This window comes from Telopea speciosissima, chromosome 8 (genome assembly GCF_018873765.1).
Source record: "Telopea speciosissima isolate NSW1024214 ecotype Mountain lineage chromosome 8, Tspe_v1, whole genome shotgun sequence".
Classification (NCBI taxonomy): domain Eukaryota; kingdom Viridiplantae; phylum Streptophyta; class Magnoliopsida; order Proteales; family Proteaceae; genus Telopea; species Telopea speciosissima.
This window is the reverse complement of record NC_057923.1, coordinates 14506520-14530464: the sequence shown is the minus strand read 5'-3', so window position 1 is coordinate 14530464 and position 23945 is coordinate 14506520. Positions and strand designations below refer to the sequence as shown.

General features: G+C 41.2%; 3 protein-coding genes and 1 non-coding gene across 6 annotated transcripts; 1 reads left to right on the top strand and 3 right to left on the bottom strand.

Moving 5' to 3' along the window:
- Positions 1-214: 214 nt before the first annotated feature.
- On the bottom strand, positions 215-286 carry TRNAT-UGU. The gene has a single exon. It is a non-coding gene; the product is annotated as a tRNA-Thr (tRNA).
- A 97-nt stretch (positions 287-383) lies between these two features.
- LOC122670750 (protein MHF2 homolog) lies at positions 384-6846 on the top strand. 3 transcript variants are annotated; one of them, XM_043867728.1, is made up of 7 exons: positions 384-457; positions 550-598; positions 714-754; positions 5111-5150; positions 5963-6016; positions 6125-6229; positions 6719-6846. In XM_043867728.1, the coding sequence occupies exons 1-6, from the start codon at positions 437-439 to the stop codon at positions 6226-6228; spliced, it is 309 nt and encodes a 102-aa protein (XP_043723663.1). In that variant the 5' UTR covers positions 384-436; the 3' UTR covers position 6229; positions 6719-6846. The 3 variants fall into 3 exon arrangements, with proteins under 3 accessions (XP_043723663.1, XP_043723665.1, XP_043723664.1); XM_043867730.1 differs by lacking the exon at positions 6719-6846 and adding an exon at positions 6441-6688; XM_043867729.1 differs by lacking the exon at positions 6719-6846 and adding an exon at positions 6300-6422.
- A 5311-nt stretch (positions 6847-12157) lies between these two features.
- Positions 12158-12739, bottom strand: LOC122672060. The gene has a single exon (XM_043869567.1). The coding sequence runs from the start codon at positions 12737-12739 to the stop codon at positions 12158-12160; it is 582 nt and encodes a 193-aa protein (XP_043725502.1).
- Positions 12740-18899: 6160 nt separating this feature from the next.
- LOC122670677 (leucine-rich repeat receptor-like serine/threonine/tyrosine-protein kinase SOBIR1) lies at positions 18900-21018 on the bottom strand. The gene has a single exon (XM_043867638.1). It carries the CDS (start codon positions 20991-20993, stop codon positions 19020-19022), a length of 1974 nt encoding a protein of 657 aa, XP_043723573.1. The 5' UTR covers positions 20994-21018; the 3' UTR covers positions 18900-19019.
- Between the last annotated feature and the right edge of the window lie 2927 nt (positions 21019-23945).

Sequence of the window (23945 nt, the reverse complement as noted above, 5' to 3'; positions counted from 1 at the left end):
AAACGGAAGCACTTCCACTCTCGTCTTTTTATTTTTTGGTAAACCTTCCACTCTCGTCTGATGCTCCAAGAAGGAGAAACTCTGCCTCAAATTGGGAAGCCGCAACCGCAAGGATTTTAAACTCGGAACGAGTCAAATAAGTCACTGCCGATTTCGATCCGGTGGGGTAAGAATCGGTTCCAAAAATTCAGGAATCGCAAAAAATGTAATGATTTGCCCCCATGCAGGATCGAACTACAGACCTTCAGTTTACAAGACTGACGCTCTACCACTGAGCTATAGGGGCTTTGATGTCAGAGATTTGGAATAAATAGATTTCATCTATTTATCTCATTCAAAATTTTTCCCGGGGTATATGATCGGGGTTCGATAACGAAACGCATTACGCACATCGTCGAAGTTCCCTCAACAGTCCACAGCAGTGGAGCACTGATCCATGGAGAAAACCTTTGATCCCGTAAACCACTTGAATTAATTTTACACATCTCCTTCGTGTAATGAGATTCTATGTATTCTGAAGGCTGATGTTCTAATGCTTGAATGTGCCAGGAGTTGATCCGTGCCATTTTTAAGCTCGTCTGGAGCAGAAGAGCCCTAGGTCATTTCCTCTGTTAATGACTTCCTATAGTTTAGGTTTATCAAATTTTTTCTTCTCACTCCTCACCAGCCTCCACTTTTTAATGCTCTCGCTTTGTTTTCTCCTTTCTGCGCAGAACGCGATAGAAACGAAGTTACTGAGAATTTGGAAGGCGAGGTACAATTTTTGTTTTCGTTTTTTGCTCTCTGCGCGTTCATTTAGTTCTGTTTTAATGTGTTCAACCACCCCCCCCCCCCCCCCCCCAAATTTTATGGGTATTTGGGCGGCATGTATTGTTGGTCCTTTTTCATCTCTTCTGTCATTATTATGTTCCACATAGAATTTGAGAGTTCATGCCATTTTTCAACATCTCAGGTGGTTGTTTTCAGTGTAGATTTGAGAATCGAAGTCTTTCTACCGTCTCTTCGGTAATTCCTTCCCTTTTAGCATGCTCCTTGCCTTATGAAGGATCGTGCAATTTTTTCTTTCCGCTATTCCATTTTGTTGTGTAGTGTAGGCAGCGTTTAGCTGGTGTAAGATACCATTCTCCTTACAAAATTCTTCAAATGGTGTTGAAGTATACTCGCCTCCTCTCTCCGATCAGGGTATCTAGATATAGTACCCACTTTTCTTTTCAACTATTGCTTTAAATTCCTTAAATTTATCTAAAGCCTTTGATTATTCTTTGATAAAATACATCCAAGTATTTTGACTGAAATCATTAATGAAGGTGATAAAGTACCTGTGTCCTCCAAGTGATGTGATTTCAAGCGGTCCTACTATATCAGTGTGGATTAGCTCCTTGCAGCTCTCCTTGACTTTCCAACTTCGAAACTCTTCCTGTGTTGCTTTTCTCTAACACATCCTTCACATATCTGGTCTGGATGGTCAATCTTTGGTAGACCATTCACTATCTTTGACTTCCATAGTAATTTTAGGCCTGTGAAGGTAAGATGCCTGAACCGTAGATGCCACGACCAAGAATTGTTTTTGATAATAAAATTCAAACAGTTTACCTCATCTTCCTTGATATTCAAAGTAAACGGTCAATTTTTGGACATGCTTACTTTCGCGATAACTTCTCCTGTTTTGTTCATGGTGGTGAGTGAGAAATTCTTGAGGTGAATGTCATATCCTCTTTCCAGGAGCTGCCCAAGGCTTATAATGTTACTACGTAATCTTGGAACATAGTAAATATCTAAGATGTACTTGTGATCTCCGTTCTTTGTCTGGATCATTGTTTTGCCTTTTCCTTTGACTGAAATCTTTGAGGAATCTCCAAATGTGACTTCGTCTTGGACCGTCTCATTCAATTCTGTGAAGAACACCTTGATGCCACACATGTGATTGCTAGTACCGCTGTACCGGTGTAAAGGTACCAAAGATTCCTTTCGTTTTTCTTCATCTCCTCTATATGTCAGCAACACTGTGGGTTGATCAATCGAGTTTTCTTTTGTGGCAAGGTGGGTTTTTTCCTCGATCTTAGTTTCTGGTTCTTCACGGCATTCATAACTGAGATGTCCATACCTTTTACAATTATAGCATTGATATTGTGATTTGTCACTTCTTTTAGTGTGATCACCTCTTCCTCTTGATCTTGATCCTCGACATCTTCCATTTAATCATTCACAATCAACATAACCACCTCAATCCCTGTTTTGATAAGTTTGTCCTCCACAGCCGCCACGATCATTATAACTGAATACTCCTCGTTCCCGACTTCCTCGTCCATGGCCTGTACTACTTGGGCCTTCGTCTTTGATGAATAATTTGCTCTGTAGAGCTTGATCTAAGTTTGGTTTTTGTTTATCCTCTGTTTATGGGCCTGGAGTGATCCCTTAAGCTCATCTATGAAGATTGTGGATAAATCCTTAGATTCCTCGATCACCACTACATTGTACTCAAATTTGGGAGCTCATGATCTAAGAATTTTATCCAGTACTCGTACATCATCTAACGCCTCTCCACTTCTCTTCATTTGATTGTTGATCGCTTGTACTCGGGTAAAGTAGTCGGCGATAGCCTCCATTGCATTCATTCTAAGAGTTTCAAATTCAGCTCTTAGAGCTTGGAGGTGTACCTTTTTTTGCTTTCTCGACTCCTTGAAATGATTTCTATAGAATCTCCCATGCGAGTTTTGATGACTGGGCATTTGAGATTTTCTCGAACATCAACTCGTCTACACCTTGGTAGATTAAGAAGAGAGCCTTTTTATCCTTCTTACATGAGTGTACTCTTTTGTGCATCCGTCAGAGATGTTCTGCATCTGGTGTAGCAGGTTCTTCATATCCTCCTGCACTCCCACAAATCTTGTGACCCGAGTAATATCTTCATCTGAATACTCCAGTTGTTGTAATTTCTCTTCGTCAATTTTGGAATCGGCGGCTGGATCATATTCGCCATCGTGAACGGACTCAATCTGCTTGATCAAACTTAACTTCAGCGAACCAGGCTTGGCTCTGATACCACGTGATGTAAAAACTTTGTGGACTAGATTAAAGTATCAGATATAGGAAAGAACACTGTTATTGAGAAGAACAACAATAGTCAATTTTTCTTTCTTGCTCTTCCAAATACAACTCATTTTCCCTTTTATAGGTGATGTCAACTGACTCTAGAGGATATAATGTACTACTAGAATTTTCCTTATTAATAGAAAACTCTCTTGACGTTTCAGCTTCTCATGATTTTCTTGGAACCCACTTCAGAAAATTTTGGAGTAGTTGGGTTTGTTCTCCAACAGTATGGGGAGGTGATTTGATTCAGATTGAGGGAGCTAAAAGAGCCAGGGGCCGGCCTAAATTAACCTTAGGAAAAGTGGTGAGGAAAAACATGCTTAGCTTAGGCCTTGTATCAAGTATGGCTTTGAATAGAGCTGATCGGAGGGCAAAGATCCATGTAGCCGACCCCATTTAGTTGGAATAAGGCTGTGGTTGTTGTTGTTGTTGTTGTATGGTGTTGTATGCAACTAAGTGGTACCAAATTTCAGAAGCACAGGTGTGGTTTTACTGGTTTACTACATGGCTGTGCAAGAAAAAGATGTGAGTTGATAACTTCCAACTTTACTTTGCCTTATGTGCAACTTCCAGGTGGTGCACAGGACTTCCACTGTTTCACATGATCATCGTAGTAATGTTTCATAGATAATTGAGACCTCAACCTTAAAAATACAGGATCACGAGTCTGTGATCATCCTCAATTGCAAGCTATCTAGCGCCTCAAATATACTATCAATTCAAATAGTCAGTTTATCATGATGAATTTGGTATTAAAATGCTGGAATCTAGTTATTCCTTTAGATATGGTGTGGGATCGAACTTGTCGAAATGCTGGTTGAATTTCAATGGAGCATCTCACAATGGCTAAGAATAAGTCAGCATGAAGTCTCTTCCCTATTGTTAGTGGTGTTCTGCAAGTTGAATCCGAATGAATTTGTTTAACAAATTGTATGCTTTGTTCATTTTTGGATTGAGATTATTAATTTCTAAATTCCATGTCCTTTAAAGTAAGGGTGTACCCAGTGCACAAGGCTCCCGCCACTGCAGGTTCTGGGGAGGGTCATAATGTATGCAGCCTTACCCCTGCTTTCACAGAGAAGCTGTTTCCAGCTCCTTGCACAACAAAAGGGATACATCTGTTTATTTTTTTGATATTCTTGCTTTTTACCACTATATTGTTGCTAGAGACTTTTTCCGATCTTTTTTTTCTCCTCCCTCCCTCTTAAGTTTCCTATAACATCATGTGCTTCTCTGTATTGTGTTCATGTGGTAATTGTCCTGTCCACCAAGGATCACAGGAATACATGTCTTCTTATGTTCCTTCTATATGCTTTTTTTTAATCACTAGATTATTGCTAGACAATGGACATTTAGGCCCTGCATGAGAACACTTCCATGTTTTAATTTTTTGTATTTCTGTTTCTGGTTCTAATTTATGGACCAAAAAAAAAAGTGTTTGATAACACATAGTAATTTCTATTTCTGGGGTAGAAAAGAAACAGAAACGTGTTTGTCATGCCTAGTAATTTCCGGTTCTGGAACTTGTATAAATTTTCAAATATGCTAGTAAATACCCAAAAATTTGGTGGAGGTGGTGGTGGCGGTGGTGGTGTTGACGGTGGTAGTGTTGGTGGTTGGGTGGTGGCAGCGGCAGTGTTTACTGCTTTAACCATCAAATTAACCATGTGCTCATTAAAGAGAAACTCCCCCCCCTCCCCCTTATTTGTCCTTTTTTGTTTCTAGAACATAGAAGTTCCAGATTAAACGCAGCCTGCGCCCAGACGCATGGGGGTGGGTGAAATGACCGCCCTGCCCCCCCTGAATAGCAGGCCCATGTGTCTGGGCGCAGGCTGCGCTGCGGCACAGAGAACATCAGCCGTATGTATGAACGTATTTCATCTCCCCCCCCAACCAAAAAAAAAAAAAAAAAAAAAAAAAAGAATTTTAAAAAGTCAATATTTTCTTATTGTGTATAGTAAACATATTGCATTCTGATTTAATTGCTGGATCTCAGACTAATCTTTGATCGGTACAGGTAGGTGCTGGAACATCCAAAAAAAACCGCCCAACTACTGGTATTTTGCGTTTATATTTTATTTTTTGTATAGATATTTCATCTGCTGATTGGATATAATTTATAAAACACATGGATATCATTTGTCTCTAACTAAAAAGTTTCATGTTTAGAGACATTGAGATGGTAGTTGGTAAAATGATAGGTTCTTATTCTGATTATGCTGAAGCACTAATCCATTACCCTGGATTTGGGTAATATTATGGGAATTTTTTTATGCACCATATTTAAGTATGTGCACATGCATGTTAGTCTCAATTATTTTTATAAAATTTTAGATGTGTAGAATCTTTTCAATGGTTTTCTGAGATAAATTTGCATATATGATATTTACCAGTATCCATCTCCAACTTAATGCGGTATAAAAACCTGCATGAAAAAAAAAGGCAGACAGAATTAGAGACTATTTAAAAACACGTCTGATAAGGGCATCTTTTGTTGTTTTCAGTATGTCGTCGTTATTGGATGTCCTTATGGCAACCATAAGTCATACTCTCTGTAAATTCCGTTTAGTGATTTAAAATTGCGTCCTATAAGTTATTCTCCTGTGTAGAATCAACAATTGTATTGCTACCATCTCAATGTTGATGAATAGTTGAAGCAAAGGTTTTTACAATTGTATCAAGTTTCATGTTCAAATTCTGTATTCATTTCATTAAGCATATGAGGTTTTGCCTGAACATTTTAACCTTTTAGGTTTTTTGCAACCCATTTGCAGTTTCTGTTTTTAAAATTGATAAATATTGAGTTGAGAGGTCACTTGAAAAAATTGCTCATACCGGCTATCATTTATGATTGGTTCCAATAATGCAGCTAATGCAAATGCCTTGAAGCTGAGCTCTGAACTACTCAGGCTCTTTATCACAGGTGTGCCTAATTGAACTTTTGAATGCCATTGTGCCTTGTTTTGGGAGATTAACATTTGAGAAATTTTGCTTCAGTGTGGTTAAAATTTTCAATTTTGTTGACATACAGAAGCTGTGCAGCGTGCTGCTAGTATTGCAGAAGCTGAGGGTGTTGATAAAATAGAAACGACTCATTTGGAAAGGATACTTCCTCAGCTACTTCTGGATTTTTAAGGTACTGTTAATTTACTGTTTATGAAATTTCTGGAGATTGGTGAACGACACACAACTCAGATATTTTTCAGGTATCAAGGTTATTTGCGTTTTCAACTCTAGTTCCATCTTGGTTATTTATTACCTTTTAGTCATTTGAAATCTCCAATAGATTATAGATAGATATGAACTTGGTCTAGGTTCAGCCTCGTCAGTAGGACCTTGACACACAGGTGTTTTACTATTATACCCAGGGTCAAAGTAATTGCAAATAGAGGTGTAAATTGATGGGACGATCTTAGCTGGACAGGTAGCAAACAGGTAGGCGTTTAGGTGGTTATTCCTACTCATTTAGTTCAGGGCAGCATTAGTGGGATCTAGATCTACTAGGTTCTACACCCTCTGAGAGATGTAGTATGAGATGATGTAATGGTGTAACATATGCATTTCAGCAGTTATGTTTCTTGGTTGATCATTAACTTAAATTGCATTGTTGTGATGTTATCTGTAGGTCTTTTTGAAGAATACCCAGTAGGTTGTTCATGTTATCTGTAATGCGTCAGCCAAGTTTATATGTCTAAGTGTTGGAGTCATTTGAGACTTTCGTGGACATATTAAGCTGGTCAATGACTCGGTGTAGTGGGTTGCGACTGCAGGCTGATTAGGTTGTGCTGTCATGTTCTATTCAATGGGTATAATGATGCTTATATCCACAAGATTGTATGGATAAGCAGTTCACATACAGCTTGGTGCCCCAAACTAAACAACTTCAATGACATCTTTTATCCCCATTCTTCTCTCTTTTTTAGTAGAAGGCTTAACGCAAGGGTGACCCAACTTGTTTTAGTGTCTGGGTCACGGATCAATTGTTTTATCGCGGATGATTTGATTTTGATTGACCATGGCTTGCACTGTAATGTTTAGTTTGATATGTTTTATTTTGCAAACTCTCATTGCTTTGAAAGCAAAATTAGTCCCATTATTTGCCTTATCATCTCTTTGCTTAAAGGGCCTTTCTCTCTCATTTTACAATTTTGGGTAAATTACACCTGAACCATGTTTATGAAAAGAACATTTGTGGTACCTCAAGTTTTAAAAGTGACATTCGGCGTATATTGTGAACTGTTTTTGTTCACAAATCTACCTCTTGCTCACCTTCAGCCCACCCGCACCCCTCTTCCTCTTCCTCCGATTGGGTTGTACATCTTATCTTAATTGCCTCTTGTTTTAGTCCTAAAAGGTTTTTAAGATAGGGGTAAAACAAGGTTTTCAAAATTAAGTTGAAAGTGATGTATAATTGTGTAATTATCAAAAGGTGTTAGTATCATGCACATTTTTTGAGTACATATGTTAATTTGCACTATTATGCTCATTGAAAAAAAAACTTTTATGTCATACTAAAATGGCAAAAAAATAGGGTTACAAATTATTTAACATCTTGAGGTGTCAATAAAAAAATCTTTTACTTAAAAGAAATTATTTGAACTTAAATAAGATACGTAACACTTTACGCAAAAATAGAAAGGAACAACCTGAAAATGTGTGTGGATGGCCTAGACGCATGGTTTTAGTGCGTGGTATTGGATCAGGTGTCAATTATCTTCAAAATTGATACGATATCAATACGATATCGACCAAATTTATCCTTGATTTTTTTTAAAAATGAATAATTTAACTGTTTTATCTCTTGTCCGTACCAATTCGCCAATACAGTATTGATATGATATTAGGATCGATATGTAGCAACTAGGGGTGTAAGTTTGGCTCTGTCGGCCCAAGCCCGCCCTAAGCCCGAATAGGGTTTGAGCTGGATTTTTCAACCCTAAGGGCAGGTTAGGGTTGAAATTTTCAGGCCCTGAGCTGGGGTCGGGTTGGGCTAGGATTGAGGCCTCAGGCTAAGCCCAGCACAGCCCGCCCTGTGGTAGGTTATGCTTTATAATTTACTGTTTCCATTTTGCACTTTTATTTAGTATCTAATTATTTATTGGTTTACCAACAAAAGGTTAATTATCTATTGAACAAAAATGTTTATGATTTTAAGATTAGGGATAAGTTTTTTAACCCAAAGAAAAGTCTAATAGGACTAAGTAAATGACGAAAAATCAGGGTCAATCAGGGCCAACCCGGCTTGATCAAGGTCAATCAAGGTCGGGCTGGGCTGGGCCGAGCCCGATAAGGTTGGGCCTGGGCTGATATATCTCAGCTCGACCTAGGGTTGGGTTGGGCTTGGGTTGATCTAAGAGGACTCTGGGTTGGGCTAGGGATTTAAAAAACCCGACCCAACCTGACCCTGTTTCACCCCTAGTAGCAACACCGCTAGAAACCGATATATATCCCCACTCAAGATCCCTAGCTTCCTCAGGGTTGAGCTTCTAGCTCATTGGCAGGCTGCTAGGCAGTTGAGGCAATAGCTTAAGTCAATGGATGGTCAATGGTTCGACCCTCCTAACCCCATCTTCTTGAAAGTAACGGTAGCTAATAGTTGTAATGTTATACGTGTGGCGCGGTGGGCCCCTTGCCTTGCTGAACCCTTTGTGATCTCTTGTCTTGTCCCTTTAGCGGGTCTTGCCTGGTCTAGTGGCCCATGTACAAGCTTATTTTTGGTGAATAAGATTTTATTATCTAGGGAACAAAGTTCTTGTTTAGTCTGCGTACAGGTGGGGGAGAAAACAGCCAAGTTTCATTGGACTGAGAATCAGCTGCTAGTGATGCTAAGCAGTCTGCTCCTGCATTAGCCTCTCGAAGGGTATGGAGAAAATCAATTCGCTGAAAGGACTGGATGAGGACCCTGCAATTGTTGATGATGGTTGAAATTCTCTAAGGGGTACTATGAGCCCGTCTCTTGAGGATGTTGACCACTGTCAAGTTGTCACTCTCGATCAGTAGATATTGAATTCCCACAGAAATTGCCATTCTCATAGCTTGAATGATTGACGAAGCTTCTGCTACCAGTGTATATGCTGAGCCAATACCTATGGAGAAACCACAGATGAATGCAGCAGTGTGGGATCTGCAAACTCCTCCAATGCCTGCTCTTCCTGGGTTACCTTTACTTGCTCCATCCACATTGAATATCACAAGGGGGTATATAGGTGGGATCCAACGTACCAGTCTGTAGGTCCTTGTGGTTGTAGAGTGATGACATTGGAGCTGGTCCTTAGCGTTGGCAATGGCCTTGAGGAGGATGTCTCTTGGATTGAAGCTGGCTTACCGGAATACTGCACCCCAATATCCGGTCCAAATAAACCATAAAATGGCGCAAAAGAGAGAGATCATCATCTTGATATCCCTGTTATTTGTCCTGCTCAGTTGGATAATGTTGTGAATACCGGAGGTGAGATCTTGATCCGTGAATAGATGGGTTAGACCTGCTTGATGCCAGATGTTTTGAACGACCGGGCAGTGGAGGAAAAGGTGAGTAGGAGATTGGTATTGATTACAACAAACGAGACAAAGAGGGTTGAGGTGGAAGCCCCTGTTGTTAAGAAGATCAGGTAATGGAAGTTTGGCGTGGAGAGTCTTCCAAATGAAGTGATGAATTTTGGGGGAGGTGGGCAGGTGCCAGATCCGAAGCTAGGGGGTCGTAGAAGAGGGACGGTGACCTGAAATGGCTAAATGATAAGCTGAAGCTACAGAAAAGTGACCTGATGAAGTGCCCAACCAGACCACTTTATCTGCCGAATGGAAGATTGGAAGGGGGATTGAGAGGATTGCATATGCCATATCCGGTGGCCACCAATGGTATACAAGATCCCTATTCCAGGAGTTGGTAGAGGGATCAATTAGGTCATGAACCAGCTGGGGGGAGTTGGGAGGGAGTGGATAAGGGGCAGAATGAGGGTAAAAGTCAGGGATCCAGTAATCGAGCCAGGGGTTAGTAGAACTCCCATTGCCGATTTGAATGAAGGAACCTAACTTAAGAAGTTCTCTGGAGGAACAGATGGACTTCCAACCCCATGAAGAGGTTGAAGGGCAATTTGCATGAAAGAAGGTTGAAGTAGGGAAGTATTTAGCTTTCATTAACCTTGCCCAGAGTGAAGGTGTCTGAGTCAGGAGTTCCCACCCTTTCTTAGCCAATAAGGCTTGATTCATGATGGTGGATTGCTTAATATTGAGACCCCCCAATCTCTTAGGGAGGCAAATGGTTTTCCAAGATACAGGGGGGACCAGAGAGTTTGTACCATTTGACTAGAAAATTCGTCTACTGATGGAGTCCAAGGACTGATGAATAGTAGCTGGGACTTTGAAGCAGGACATTGTATAGAGAGGCATTGCTGACAGGGTGGATTGGATAAGCACAAGTTTGCCAGCTGGGCTTAGAAACTGAGTTTTCCAGTGTAGCAGCTTCTTTGAAACCCGAGTTAGAAGCTCAGTGCAATGATGTCTGGAAAGCCTTCCACTTATGTAAGGTATACCCAGATAGGTATCCAAAGAAGACGTTGGTGAAATTTGGAAGAACTCTCGCAGTTGCCTCTTGGTGGATGAAGTAACATTGGGGCTGAACTGAGCTCTGGTCTTAGTGATGTTGAGGTGCTGACCAGAAAAGGTGCAATAAGTAGACAAGATCTCACTGAAAGCTCTGGCTTCAGTCATAGAAGCTTCCCCAAACAATATTAGATCGTCTGCAAACGCCATGTGGTACAGGGACTCACCCCTTCTGCTGATACGGAGGCCTTTAATCTTATTTTCATGTTGTGCAATAGCCAGGTGTGTGGAAAGGACCTCAGAGCATAAAACAAACAGATAAGATGATAGTGGATCTCCTTGGCGTAACCCCTGGTGGGTTTAAACTCAGGAAGGGGTGTTCCGTTAAGGACACTGAGCCGAGTATTTTCCATGCAGAACATCACCTTCTGAATCCACCCTGAATCGAATCCAAAATTGATGAGAGTGGCTCTTAGAAATTTCCACTCGACCCGATCATATGCTTTGCTCATGTCGATCTTGAGTGAAAAGTGACCAGTTCCTCTTCTTCGTGTCTTCTTGAGGTTATGTAAGAGCTCATGGCATATGAGCACATTATCCTGGATATGCCTTCCCTTTATGAACCCATTCTGACTGAAGGATATGATCTTGTTGAGAATGGGTCTTAGACGGTTGACCAAAATCCGAGATATTGCTTTGTATATGAAATTGCATAAGCTGATGGGCCTGTATTCTGGAATTGAGGTGGGGTGGTCGACCTTTGGAATGAGAGCAATGTTGTTGTGATTAAGTGAAAGATTAAACTCACCTGTACTGAAGAATCTTTTGATGGTGGAGAAGACATCATCCTTGATGATCGACCAGGCTTTGTGATAGAACATTCCTGAGAATCCATCAAGGCCTGGAGCTTTGTTGGTGGGCATGGACCTTATGACACGGTGGATTTCGTCATCCTCAAGCGGGCCGGTGAGAGCTTGGTTATCCGCAACAGTCACTCTCCCCCTTATGTGATCAAAATAAGCATCCTGCAAAGGGGGATTAGTGGTGGTGTAGATATTCTTGAAATATGTCGTGAATGCCTCACCCAATTGGCTGTCTTCAGTAATTGTAAGGCCATCAACATTAATTGATCTAATCTTATTTCTCTCTCTTCTTTTCAGAGTTGTCATGTGGAAAAATCTTGTATTTCTGTCCCCATTCTGTATCCAATTTGATCTGGATTTTTGTTGCCATAGAAGTTCTTCCTGGTGGGCCAGTCTCCTTAGGTATGCTATGTGTTGCCAGTCTCTCTTCTTTTCAGAGTTGTCATGTGGAAAAATCTTGTATTTCTGTCCCCATTCTGTATCCAATTTGATCTGGATTTTTGTTGCCATAGAAGTTCTTCCTGGTGGGCCAGTCTCCTTTGGTATGCTATGTGTTGCTTTTCATGCAGGAACCAACTGTCATCTCTAAAGTGCGGGTGAATGTTGTAGAGTGAATCAAGTGTTTCCTTGGTTCTCTCCAAGTTCTGAAAGATATTGCCCACCTAACTGTGATTCCAAACTCTGAGGGAGTGCTGGAGTTTGACCAACTTTCGAGACATTATAAAAGAGGGGGATCCTCTCGGACTTCGTGACAACCATGTTCGAGCAACTACGTCCAAGAAACTAGTCTCCAGAAGCCAAAGTGCTTCAAACCGAAATGGTTGAGGAGATCGTGTACCAGTTCTATCAGGATGTAAGATGATAGCTCTGTGATCTGATGAAGCCATTACCTCAGTTGAAACTGTTGCATTGGGAAAAAGATTGAACCAATTACCATTGGAGAAAACACGATCCAATTTTCCGTCAATCCTGCGAACTCCAAACTGGCCATTGCTCCTTGTGAACTGATAGCCTCTATGATGGATGGGAGAGATGCAGGCCGAATTTGCAAACTCATTTAACGAGGACAAGGCTGTGTTGGTTAAAGGTCTGCCTCCTTTCTTATCCTCAAAATTGAGGTACGAATTCCAATCCCCCGCCAAGATCCAAGGCTTATCAATGAATGCAGATAGAGATTTGAGAGTTTCAAATTGAGAATTCTTGTTTGTTCCACACAGCTCATATAAACAAAAGTAAGCGACCATGTTTGATTAATATCATTGAGGTGCATGTGTACATGAAAACACCACTCGCTTCTCCAGATAACATGACAGTCAACACTATCTAACCACATCAAAATGATACCACCTCCTCCATTGTTGACCGGACTACAAACATAGTTAGGAAAGTTGAGGGAACGACAAAAACTAAAAAGGTTTGGGTTTGAATTTTTTTGATTCAGAGAGGAAGCATACTGCTGGTCTGTGTTTGTTCAAAATGTGGCGGATTTCCCACTTTGTCGAGGGTGGAACAATCCCCCGACAGTTGAGAGCCTGTACCTTCATTTTCCACCAGGTGACTGTTTCCGGCCAGTCACCATCACCTCAGAATCAAAGTACTTCATAGGTTGTTTGTCCTTCCTTGCTTTCTTTGAAGTCCCGTCATCGGTTGGAGTGGTGAGTTGCAGTTCAAGGGGGTCCTTTTCTTCTTCTAAAACAGCTCTCTTCCTAGGAAGGAAACTAGGACAACAGTGCTTGACTGAATCAGAGCTTAACGGCATTCCTTGTAGCGGTATTGCACCATCCTGTCGCGCCTACAGATTGGGCTGATTGTTGATTGCATATGCTGGTATGCATGTTAAGTGATACAAACTCGTATCGATCTGCTATGGAAATGGCTGTAACGGATGGGATAAATGCCACTTCGAGGGGGCAGCCTCTTAGAATAGGGGATTGAAGACGAAGAAGATAGACAAGAAAGAAATAGACAAGAAAGAGAGATTTGATATATTTCTTAATGCTCTTTACAACGATCTTTTTACTATATAAAGCCCTATCTAATGAAATTACCCATCTACCCTTATCTCTTAATTACCCATCTAGCCTTAACAACTAATAGAATACCTTAAAGCCTATGATCGTATCATTAAGGAACCTTGTTTCAGATTGTACAGATCCTTATGAAAGTGACGGAAGGCTGGGTTGGTGGGTGAGTGCAATGGGTTCCTTAGGATCACTAGAAAGAAGGTGGGAGATGGTTGCGGCTGTGAGGGCGGGGGCCTGACTTGAGTGATGGGGGGGGGGATGGGGGTGGTTCAGGCCATAGAATTGGCTTTCAACAAGTCTGTCATCATCTTTCTGGTATTAGTAGAAGTCATGGGGAGCTCAATACCAAAAGTATGAGCGATATGGATAATGGCCTTCAGAAGATCAACCTTCCTCTTCTGTGAGAAAGGCGTGTGATTGCCTGGAGCAGTGGGTTCTTGCTTGATAGTTTTAACAGTCTCACTTTGCTCTTCTCCTTCCACCGTAAAGAACTCATCGTACACTCCGCAGACCTCTGCCAGCAGGCTCAAGCGACGCGGTGAAATGGCTGCCTTTGGTATGAGATTGAGGAGAGCTTCAGGGTTTGCTTGTGCTAAAGCGGTTAAGTACTCCGCTCTGGGTTTGAAGGCACAATCGTCTGCTACATGGGCTATTTGGTTGTAGTTGGGACAGATAATATTGGGCCTATTTTCATTGGAAATGCAGACTTCGGTTGTGTCTCCTGGCTCCAAATTAACCAGTACTTTCGAGGTGAGATTATGAGAGAGGGGAATAATCAATCTAGCTGCAGGGTTGTTAGATGAACTAATGGTGCCAGAGGAGCATTCAATATCTAGACAACGTCCTGCTTTGGCAAAGATCGAAGCTAGGATCTCATTACCAAAGAATCTCCAGTGCAGCTTTTCAATCTGGGCCCAGGTGATCGCCATCGTAAAGATTACCTTTTCAGCCGGTACATCGGGATTCCATTTTTTGGAGAACTACAAGATGCCCCAGGTAGATCCAAGGCTGTGAAAACAAGATCACATGCATATCTCTGGCAGATCTGAGCTTGATGATGAATCTATTCGGTGCTTTATCCACCAAGTGGATTTCTTCCACCCTTACCGATCCTGCATGTCCAGCTCGGTGAAACATGGACCTGAGTTCAAGCGCCGACACATGCACCGAGTCTATCACCCATCCGACAACGGAGTATTGCAGGTTAGGTTTGGCCTATTGGAGAGCCAGCTCTGAGACGTTCACAGAAGGAGGTTGCATATCTGGGAGATCCAATTTTGCAGAGAACTCTGCCGCCAGATGCTCTTCAAAAGCGTTCGCTCCAGAGCAATCGCCAAAAACCAGAGACGAGAGGGAAGTGCTATTAGGGTTAGATGCCATAGGGGAACTGTTCATCTTACACGACGATTCCACAGTTACACTGACACTGTTGAGGAATGGAACAGGGATTTTTGAAGGTATGATAAATCTCGCCCCTTGCATGTCCTTATATAGAGCTTCGATCAAGATGGGAGAGCAGATGGAAGGATTTGTGAAGAGCTGGGTGGCATAGCTCTCATGATGAGCATGCTTTCAGAGGGTAGGGTCATCATGCAACCGCCCGGTAGAGAGGAGCTCGATGTCTCGAGAATAAGCAACACATGTTTCTCCATGAGAGATGGGGGACTTTGGAACCTGGTACGTAATAAGGGCAAAGTGGTGGTCTGTAGACATTAATGCATATGGAATGTGTGGGTTCACGATGGAATTTGCATGAACATGGAGCTTGGTGGTTGTATGAGGGCGGCGAATAATGATTATAATGGATGAGAATGAGCTGCACCAGAGATCATGAACGGCAGATTATGTAATCAACGAGGGGCTTAAAACGGCTGCAACAGAAGATCATAATAAAGGAAATGTGCCGCTGTTAACTGCTAGTGGGGAGATGAAGCGATCACCCAATGGCGAAGGAGTGACAGAAGGATAGAGGGAGGATGGAGGCCTGAGGATTATCAAATCCGGCTGGGGGAGGCGGCGACTACTGCCGACATTGGGAGTTCCGCTCTCTTCCTCGAATGCTCCGCTCCGTTCTTCCAAAGGAACTTTTTTTTTGGTCATCACCAATGGCCAACATCACTATCTCAGCTTACGATCTATTTTTAGACTTAGCCCATGTACAAGCACCTTTAAAAAATCAGATAGCTCTTTATCCTCAACAAAAGGCCGTATCAGTGCACAAGGTTTCCGCGCCTACCAAGTTCTGGGAGGGTCAGAGGGTCAAATTTACGCAACCTTATCCCTGTTTCCAAGGAAACTGTTTTCGAGATTTGAGCCATTTATTCTCAACAAAATCAATTTTTAAGCCTTGGCTTTTTAGTCCAGTATATAGTCTACATCTACACTCCAAAGAAGAGATCTACGCCGTCTTTTGGTAGAAGTTACTGAGATAAGGTTTATCTAAACTGGGAAAGCTCGGATGGAAGAGCCCATCTTCTCATTTAATAATAAATCAAAGTCATTTTTAAACCATATTTAATATAATAATTTAACATGAATTATGCTTAATCACAAAGTTTGGATTGGTTTTAAGATCGTTTAGTTACTCTTTGATTTCGTCAACCTTGTTAGGGACATTTTCGTCATTTCCTATGATATATTTTTTAAGTTCTATATAATAATTCCAGTAATCATTATTTTTGGGGGCGGTTCCAATTATTATTTGAGTTCATAGGAGAACTCTCCAAAGATATAAAATTGAGCCAACACTGTCTTAGGACATAGGAATATTATCTCCTCGAGATCCCTACCTCGTCCAGTTCCCCAATGCCTCTAATAAGGGGGTGGTGGACCCATTCAAACAGAGTATTCGAATAAGGGTGGGATGGTCATTGTGCCCCCTTGTTAGGGGCACTGGGGACATAGGCTGTGCTGGGAACCGGAGGGGATAGTTTTTTGAAAATTGAAATTATTCTTGAGTTAATCTTAAGAGAGGCTGGCTAACTCCCAACAATCCAAACGTCCGGTTTTGTCCGTAAAGTCTCTCTATTTTGTATCATATTTCTTCTTTCCCACCCTTAATTTCTTTTTTTCTTTTTTCCCTTTCTCTCCCTATTATCTCTCCTCTTCTTTTTTTTATTTAGAATATATGCGCACACATCATTTGGCATCAGAGTTTGGTCGATCCTACAACTATGGGTACGAATATTGCGATCATCGAGGTCATGCATTTGTTTGTAAAGATCCTTAGGACACATGATAATCATCATTGCTACACACGCTTTTGGGGGGTGACAAAATGAAATGTCTACAATGACATGAGATAGTATAAGGGAAAACAATGAGTCCAATTTTATATTTTATTTTATTTTAAGAAAAAATAAAAAATAAAACTATTACAAAAATATAATAATGATACTCACTTTTTAAAATATTAGAAATAAAAAAAAAAAGAAAAAAAAAAGACAAAATATTATTATCACAACGGTCTATTACTTTCCAAATCATATCTCACAAGACATATATTGTACCATGTAAAAAGAGAGGACATAGTCTAGATTAGTCACATGCTAAATTTTAGTCTTATTCAATCAAGGGAAAATGTTCAGAGTCATGAGGACAAAGTACGCTAGCGTCTCAGTGTCTATCTCTCTCCTCCTTGCATTAAATGAGCTCCCCGTCCTCCTATGTACAATACTGTTTTATTGTGCCTCACTAGTGCATCCCCTATGCCCCCTTGTATTGACAAGCATTATGTGTTTGTTGTCCATGCATGTGTGTCAATGCTTCTCAACTCTGAGCATTATATAGACGGTTTTGATAGGAAAAACTATGAAAATGGATGTCTCATCTGTCTTGTAAAATCTGAAGACGCCACAAATACTTGTGATACGTATAGCTACCTATTAAAAGAAAAGATGGGTTAAAGGATTGGAAGTTGATACAACCAGTCTTACCCAACCATTGACGTGCCTACACATGTCATCTTTGAAGGACAGATTGGCCTGACCGACCTGAATCTAGGGTTAACCCAAGTTGACCCAGTGGTTCAAAAGGAGTCAAGAACGACCCGAGCTTGGCGTGACCAACGTTCAGCATACTCGGTGAGAAGATCGGCACAACCATGATCGAACCGATCTTACTACGACCGAGGTGCAGCGCACTCGCTGATGGTAGGATTACTTCACCCAGGTCACGCAAGCCGCGTGAGCTAGGGTCATGCGTCTGGGATGACCCTCCTGGACAGGTGTCAGCCCAGGTAAAGCTCCACCTATGTATTCGTCAGACCGAAATAACGGTCTATCATTAGCAAAAGCCTATGACGGTCCAAGGCGCAGAACCTATAAATAGGCAGACATCCCACAGGTAAGGGGGACAATTCTAAGCTCAGGTTTCTATATTCTAGAGTTTATCTGTGTGCGCTATCTAACTTAGGTATCGGAGTTCACTCCGTCGGCTTAGACCGGCACTCCCTCTGCCCGAGTTTGTTGTTTTGCAAAACGGTTCGCGACTCCATATCAGCAAGACCAGATCACGTCATAACAGAAGTAGAGGTGTCAATAGGTCGGGCTGAACTGGTTTTGGACTGGTAATAGACTTATAGGCCAAATCAAAATCAGACCATTATGCCAAAACTCGATTTTTTATCTGGTTTACATAATGGGCTCTTACCGGACTAATATTGGTTAGGTTTTGGTTTTGGTTTTTCGTATATGAATCTACAAATACCAGAAATAATGGGTTTTATCATAGATTTTTTTCCAGTATAGGTTATACATCGATTTTAGGTTTGGTTGATCAAATTGGTCAATTTATATGGGTTGTATTTTCCACTGGTCTCATAAAATCACAAATCAAAACCAAACCAATAAAGAATTGGTTTGATTTGGATTGAATTGATCGATTTCAATGGGGGTAACTTATTCAGGTTGGAAATTAGGCAGTGTTTGGCATGCATTCTTGAAATGCGCATTCTAAGTTGATTTTGCATTCTTAGATGATAAAAATAATTGTTTTTATCACAAAAAATGCTAAATCATCTAGAATGCACACTCTTTTTGGAATAAGAAAACTCCATTTGGAATAAAGAAATAGAGATGCACAATTTTTTTTTTTTTCTTTTTTTAATACGGGTGAGGTGTACGTAGTGGTGTTAAGGCTTAGAATGCATTCCAAGAACGCATACCAAACTGGAGGCAAAGAGCCTAGAGGTGTAGAGCAGTCTTAGGAACTTCCATTAATTACAAGAAAAGGAAGAAAAGCGAAAACCATGAGAGACATTCCTCCCAAATTAAAAACACAACCAACTCTGCAACTAAACAGATTACATGAAAGTTCAAAACACTGGATATAAAGTATCTTATATACAGTAGCATCACTGCTAATCTAGTGATAGATCCCATATACTTTGATCATGCAAACCCTTATAAATAACTTTTATTTCTAAGAAAGGGAAATAAATACGTTAAAATAAAAAAAAAAAAAGGAAACGTGGCAGTGTGCTTAGGCATAACAACTTTAATTAGGACTTAACCTGAGAGAGCATGCAGCGGATATCCTTGCTGTTGGGCCTCTCCTTTGGATTATCTACAGTGCAAAAGCAAGCAATCTTAAGAACAAGTAACATTTGCTCCTCGTACCCATTCCCCATCAGCTTCTCATCAATTGCCCTCTTTGGGTTCTCCGATGTCATCACGTTCCTCAACCACTTCACTAGGCTCATCTCGTCTGTTTGTTGGAAGAATTCATCGGACGGTAATTTCCCCACCACCAGCACCGCCAGTATCACCCCGAAACTATAAATGTCACACTTGTCTGTGAACTTGAAAGTTTGGTGGTACTCCGGTGCTATATACCCCACGGTCCCTGCTACGTTGGACGTTGTCACGTGAGTGTTGGCCTCCGGGACGGCCTTGGCCAACCCGAAATCTGCGATCCGGGCCTCCATGTCGTCGTCTAGGAGTATGTTTGCAGGTTTCAAGTCCCTATGGATGATTCGTGGGCTATGGTTCATGTGTAGATATTCCAAACCCGCCGCGATTCCAAGAGCGATCCTATGCCTTACGTTCCATTCTAATTCGCTGATCCCATCTGATACCTGGATCAGCGTGTCATGTAGGCTCCCATTCTTCATGTACTCGTACACTAGCAGATGACAGTCTGGTCGAGGTATATGGGCCAGCAGAGACAACAAATTACGGTGTCGGATTTGCCCGACGGTTAAGATTTCCGACCGGATCTGCCTTAGCTTCTTATTCATAGCCTTGCTGTCTTCTTCCTCAAGATCTGTTGCTTCCGTGGTCTGAGGTTGAATTATCCTCTTGATGGCGATGATCTTGCCGTTGCTTCCCGGAAGCTCCGTCTTGTAGACTTCTCCGCAACCACCTTTTCCGATGATCTCCAAGGAGGAAAGCGCGTCTTCTTTCTCGAGGAAGGCTATGGCCTCGGCGTCTTTGATCAAGGGGCTAAAGATTACAGGGCCAGAGTCTTTACTTCTGCCTCTGATGCAAATCAATAGCATCCTAAAAAAGATGGACATCATCAATCCGGAAATCAACCCCGTCGCAACGCCGGCTAAGAACCCGAACAACCAACCTTTGATCTTCTTTTTGCTCTTGTGGTGTTTGTGAGGGTTAGATGATTTTGAGGGAGATGGAGCCTGAGCATTGGAATTTGAGTGATTGGATTTCCAGGTCGATGGTAATGGTGCGACGGCAGAGCTGCTGTAATTACTGTTTGTGGAACTCTCGGTGAATACATAGCGGTTGGGAAGATTACTTCTCGTCTTCGTCTTGGTCTTTAACCGGGAAATTGAATAATCAACTTGGTTAATTGCAGGAACTTGGGAGCCTTGGAGGTAATTATTCCCAGAGAGGTTCAGGTATCGGAGATTTCGAAAGGAACGAAGTGATTTTGGTACTCTTCCGCTAAATAGATTGCTCGCGAGGGAGAGATTCTCAAGGTTGGGAAAATACTTCAAGAATTTCAGATCACCTGAGAACTTATTCGAAGAGAGATCGAGGGATCGGAGATGTACCAGAGATGAGACCTCCGGTGGGATTTCACCGGAGAGCCGGTTATTCTGGAGGTTTAATACCTCTAGCTTACGGCAGTCAACGATGTGGGGAGGAATATAGTCAACGAGATGGTTGTTGGCCAGGGAGAGTTCTTTCAGCTCCGACAACTGTCCGATAGCCGGAGGGAGAAATCCATTGAGGCCTCGAGAGTCAAGGACGATTCGAGTAACTCGAAGAACCGGCGGCGAATCAGTGGAGTTTATCCCCTGGCAGTAGATACCTATGGTATCATAACAGGGATTTCCTGCTGAAGCTGAAATACCGAGTTGAGTTGGAAAACCAAAGTCGCTCCAGATTGTGGAGAGAGCATGGTACTCCGAATTGTGGAGAACTAACTTGGCGTCGACGAGAAAGAAAAGATGAACTATAGCCAAGAGAGTGAGATAGAGAAGATGAAAGTGGGGGATAGGAGAAGCCATTACGAGAGCAGTAAGGACGAGGTTACCTCCCAGACGCCAACACTGGGTTTCCTGAGATCGATTTGAAGGTTGAAATTTAAAGACCCAAAAAGGTTTACAGTGTCAAACATTAAAGAGATTTCGCTTTTTATATGAACTTCTAGTAAAACTGGTCTGAACTGATTCCGTGTGGAAAATATGACGAGACCTCTAGGGAGGGGCGGCCTGAAGCCTGAAAGGGTTGAGTCAGAGTCGATACATTCTAATTAAGCAACGAACAACACGAGTTGGGTTCCTCTGCACGTACCAACAGGTGAACGTACATGCGACAACCAACCACCTATTCTATTTCGGGAGAAAAGATTTTTATGAAAATAAAATTAAAATGTGATTTGCTCAGAGATGTGCGTTCACCTATTAGTCCTTGCAAATGATCCATTTTGTAGCAACACGAGCTAAGATCACGTTCACGTACCAACTCCGAACAACACACCCTTAAGCTGAAAGGGCTATTGATGGCAATTTTATTGTCACAGTCTTCCAATTTTTTTATTTGTGGAAGAATCTTCCGAATTTTTAAAGGTTGGGAAAATCTTGTTTTTGACATGTTGAAAAGAAATTGTACCCGAATTTTGTTAAGCCATGGTGAAGGGGAATCCACGACCACAGCTTTTGAATAGGTGGGAGAATGTATTAGCAACATGATTTTAGTGCACGGTATTGGAATGGGTATTGGCAATACGTAAAATTGATACGATATTGATATAGTATCAACACGGCATCGGTATCGATGACTAACAAAATTGGTACATATCATCCGATATGGGCGATTCGATGCCAATACTTAGAACCATGATCAGCAACACCAAAGAAGATATATTTTTTGATGAGAAAATAAAATATATTACAACTAGGCAAAAGATACAGCGAAGTAGTTCCTTGCTTGAGAATTTTTAGCTAGGTTATAAGCCACCTCAAAACAAAAAGGGGCCCCCTTAGAACTAAATGTAATGTCGTCCTATGGTATTTATGTACACAAGAAGTGGCCAAGGCCAAGGAGTATGTGTTGGAGTTGGAAGAGACTCGGCAATCCGTTGATTGGAGCACCACACTTCTTTCACCTTCAACCCTAGACTGGATGCATGCTCGAGACCTGTATTTGATACTAACTAATTCTGGTTCCATATGACGAGACGAATTAAAACTCCCAATAGTAAACAAAGCAAACTTGCCATCTACCAAAAATATATAAGACCATCCTGCTACATTCACTCATGGTATCTGATGTCCTACATAAGCACTAAGGAGGCTATATTTGTCCATTCGTAATTGGGGGGTGTTTTAAGACCCTAGGGCCTAGGAGTGTCTAAACCCTTCCTCTGTTATGTAGGAAAATTGTCCTTACTATTTTGTCTTCTTATTTTAGCCTTTTACTATTATTGCACGGGTCTGTTATGTATTTACGTATTTGCCAAATCCTAATGAGGCCCATAGGCCAGTAGGAGTGACAACCCAATAGGGCGCCCTGGGTGGCATCACAACTCCAAGAGGAGAGGGCGGCAAGGGGGTGGTCATTGGAGGCCAGTGCCTTACTGCAGTGGCGGCCACCTCCAAGCCAAGAGGCGCTTCCTTGGTCTGTTATTTTTTCAAACATCACAAGGCATTTTGTCACATGGATAGTTGATGTTTCCATTTCGATCATTTGATAGGGAGGGTGTGGTTTAGATTTGTCACATGTCAAATTTTAGTGTCTAATTCAATTACTACCCCCTTGTATCGGTTGCATCCTATGTATGTTCATGCATGAATACCAGTATTCTAGACATTTTGTGTACTCTCCAGTCCTCTAACTCTAAGTGTAAATAGACAATTTAGATTTTAAAAAAATTAAAATAGATGATTCAAATTTAGCTCATGATTTTCAAAGACATCATATTCCTAGATTTATTTTACTATTTGGATGGAAAACTCTCTTTGGTTTGAGACACATTCGTAGAGAACCTTGAGGTCTTATTCACAAAATTGAAGTCTATTCAATTATTTACCACATGACATATTCTTGGGTTATCATGGCTTATAAGGATGGCCCATCTTAAGTAATTTAGCTTTTATTGAAATCATCATCTTGAGAAATAATTAAAAAACAAATAAAAAATTATCATCGATCATAAGTAATTAGATTTTATATTTTTTATGGTTATTATAAAAATAGAAAAAATAAAGGTATCAGACTACGTGGAGACATGTTTATAAATAGGAATGGTGAAATGATCGTCCCAATCTCAGTGTAATGAAAAATTCCACCTCCATTGGATGCTTTTGTACGTTCTCATTGGCCCCGTGTCGGTGTATAACTATGTAAAAATAATATAAAATGAAATGAGAGTCAATTAAGTCAAGTCAACCCCGTCGGAGGGTTTTGGCTACGGCGTTTGGCTTGACTGGAAGGACAAAGGGATCAATTTTCCACTAAGGTGTGTAAATTACTCTACTGACCATTTAGAGCCATTGGATCACTTTCTGATGCGACATGAAAGAAAAGTGGACTCACTTTTTTTTTTTTTTTTGGTAACAAGAAAAGAGGACTCACTAACTCTTGTCTTTACTACTTTTTCGTGAATATTCCTCCTTGCTTCGTAGTCTTTCACTTTCCATATCGGATTTTCTGCGAAGGCGATCATGGATCATCTTACAGTACTCTACAACGACTTGACTTACACAAGAACGGCCTTGATGAACATGACTACTTTGACAAACTAAGAAGAAACACACATGGAATGCTGTGACTGGTGAACAATTCAAGATCTCTAAACGGGCTGTACTCTGATAGGTGCTGGATAACTGATGGCTCAGTTAGAGGAACGCAGCGGCTTATCCATTAGACGTGCCAATACACGTACACAGTGTAGCTGGGTCATCTATGATTTTGTTTTTTCATAAAAAATGATTTTGGATGGTTAGTATCTCTATTTA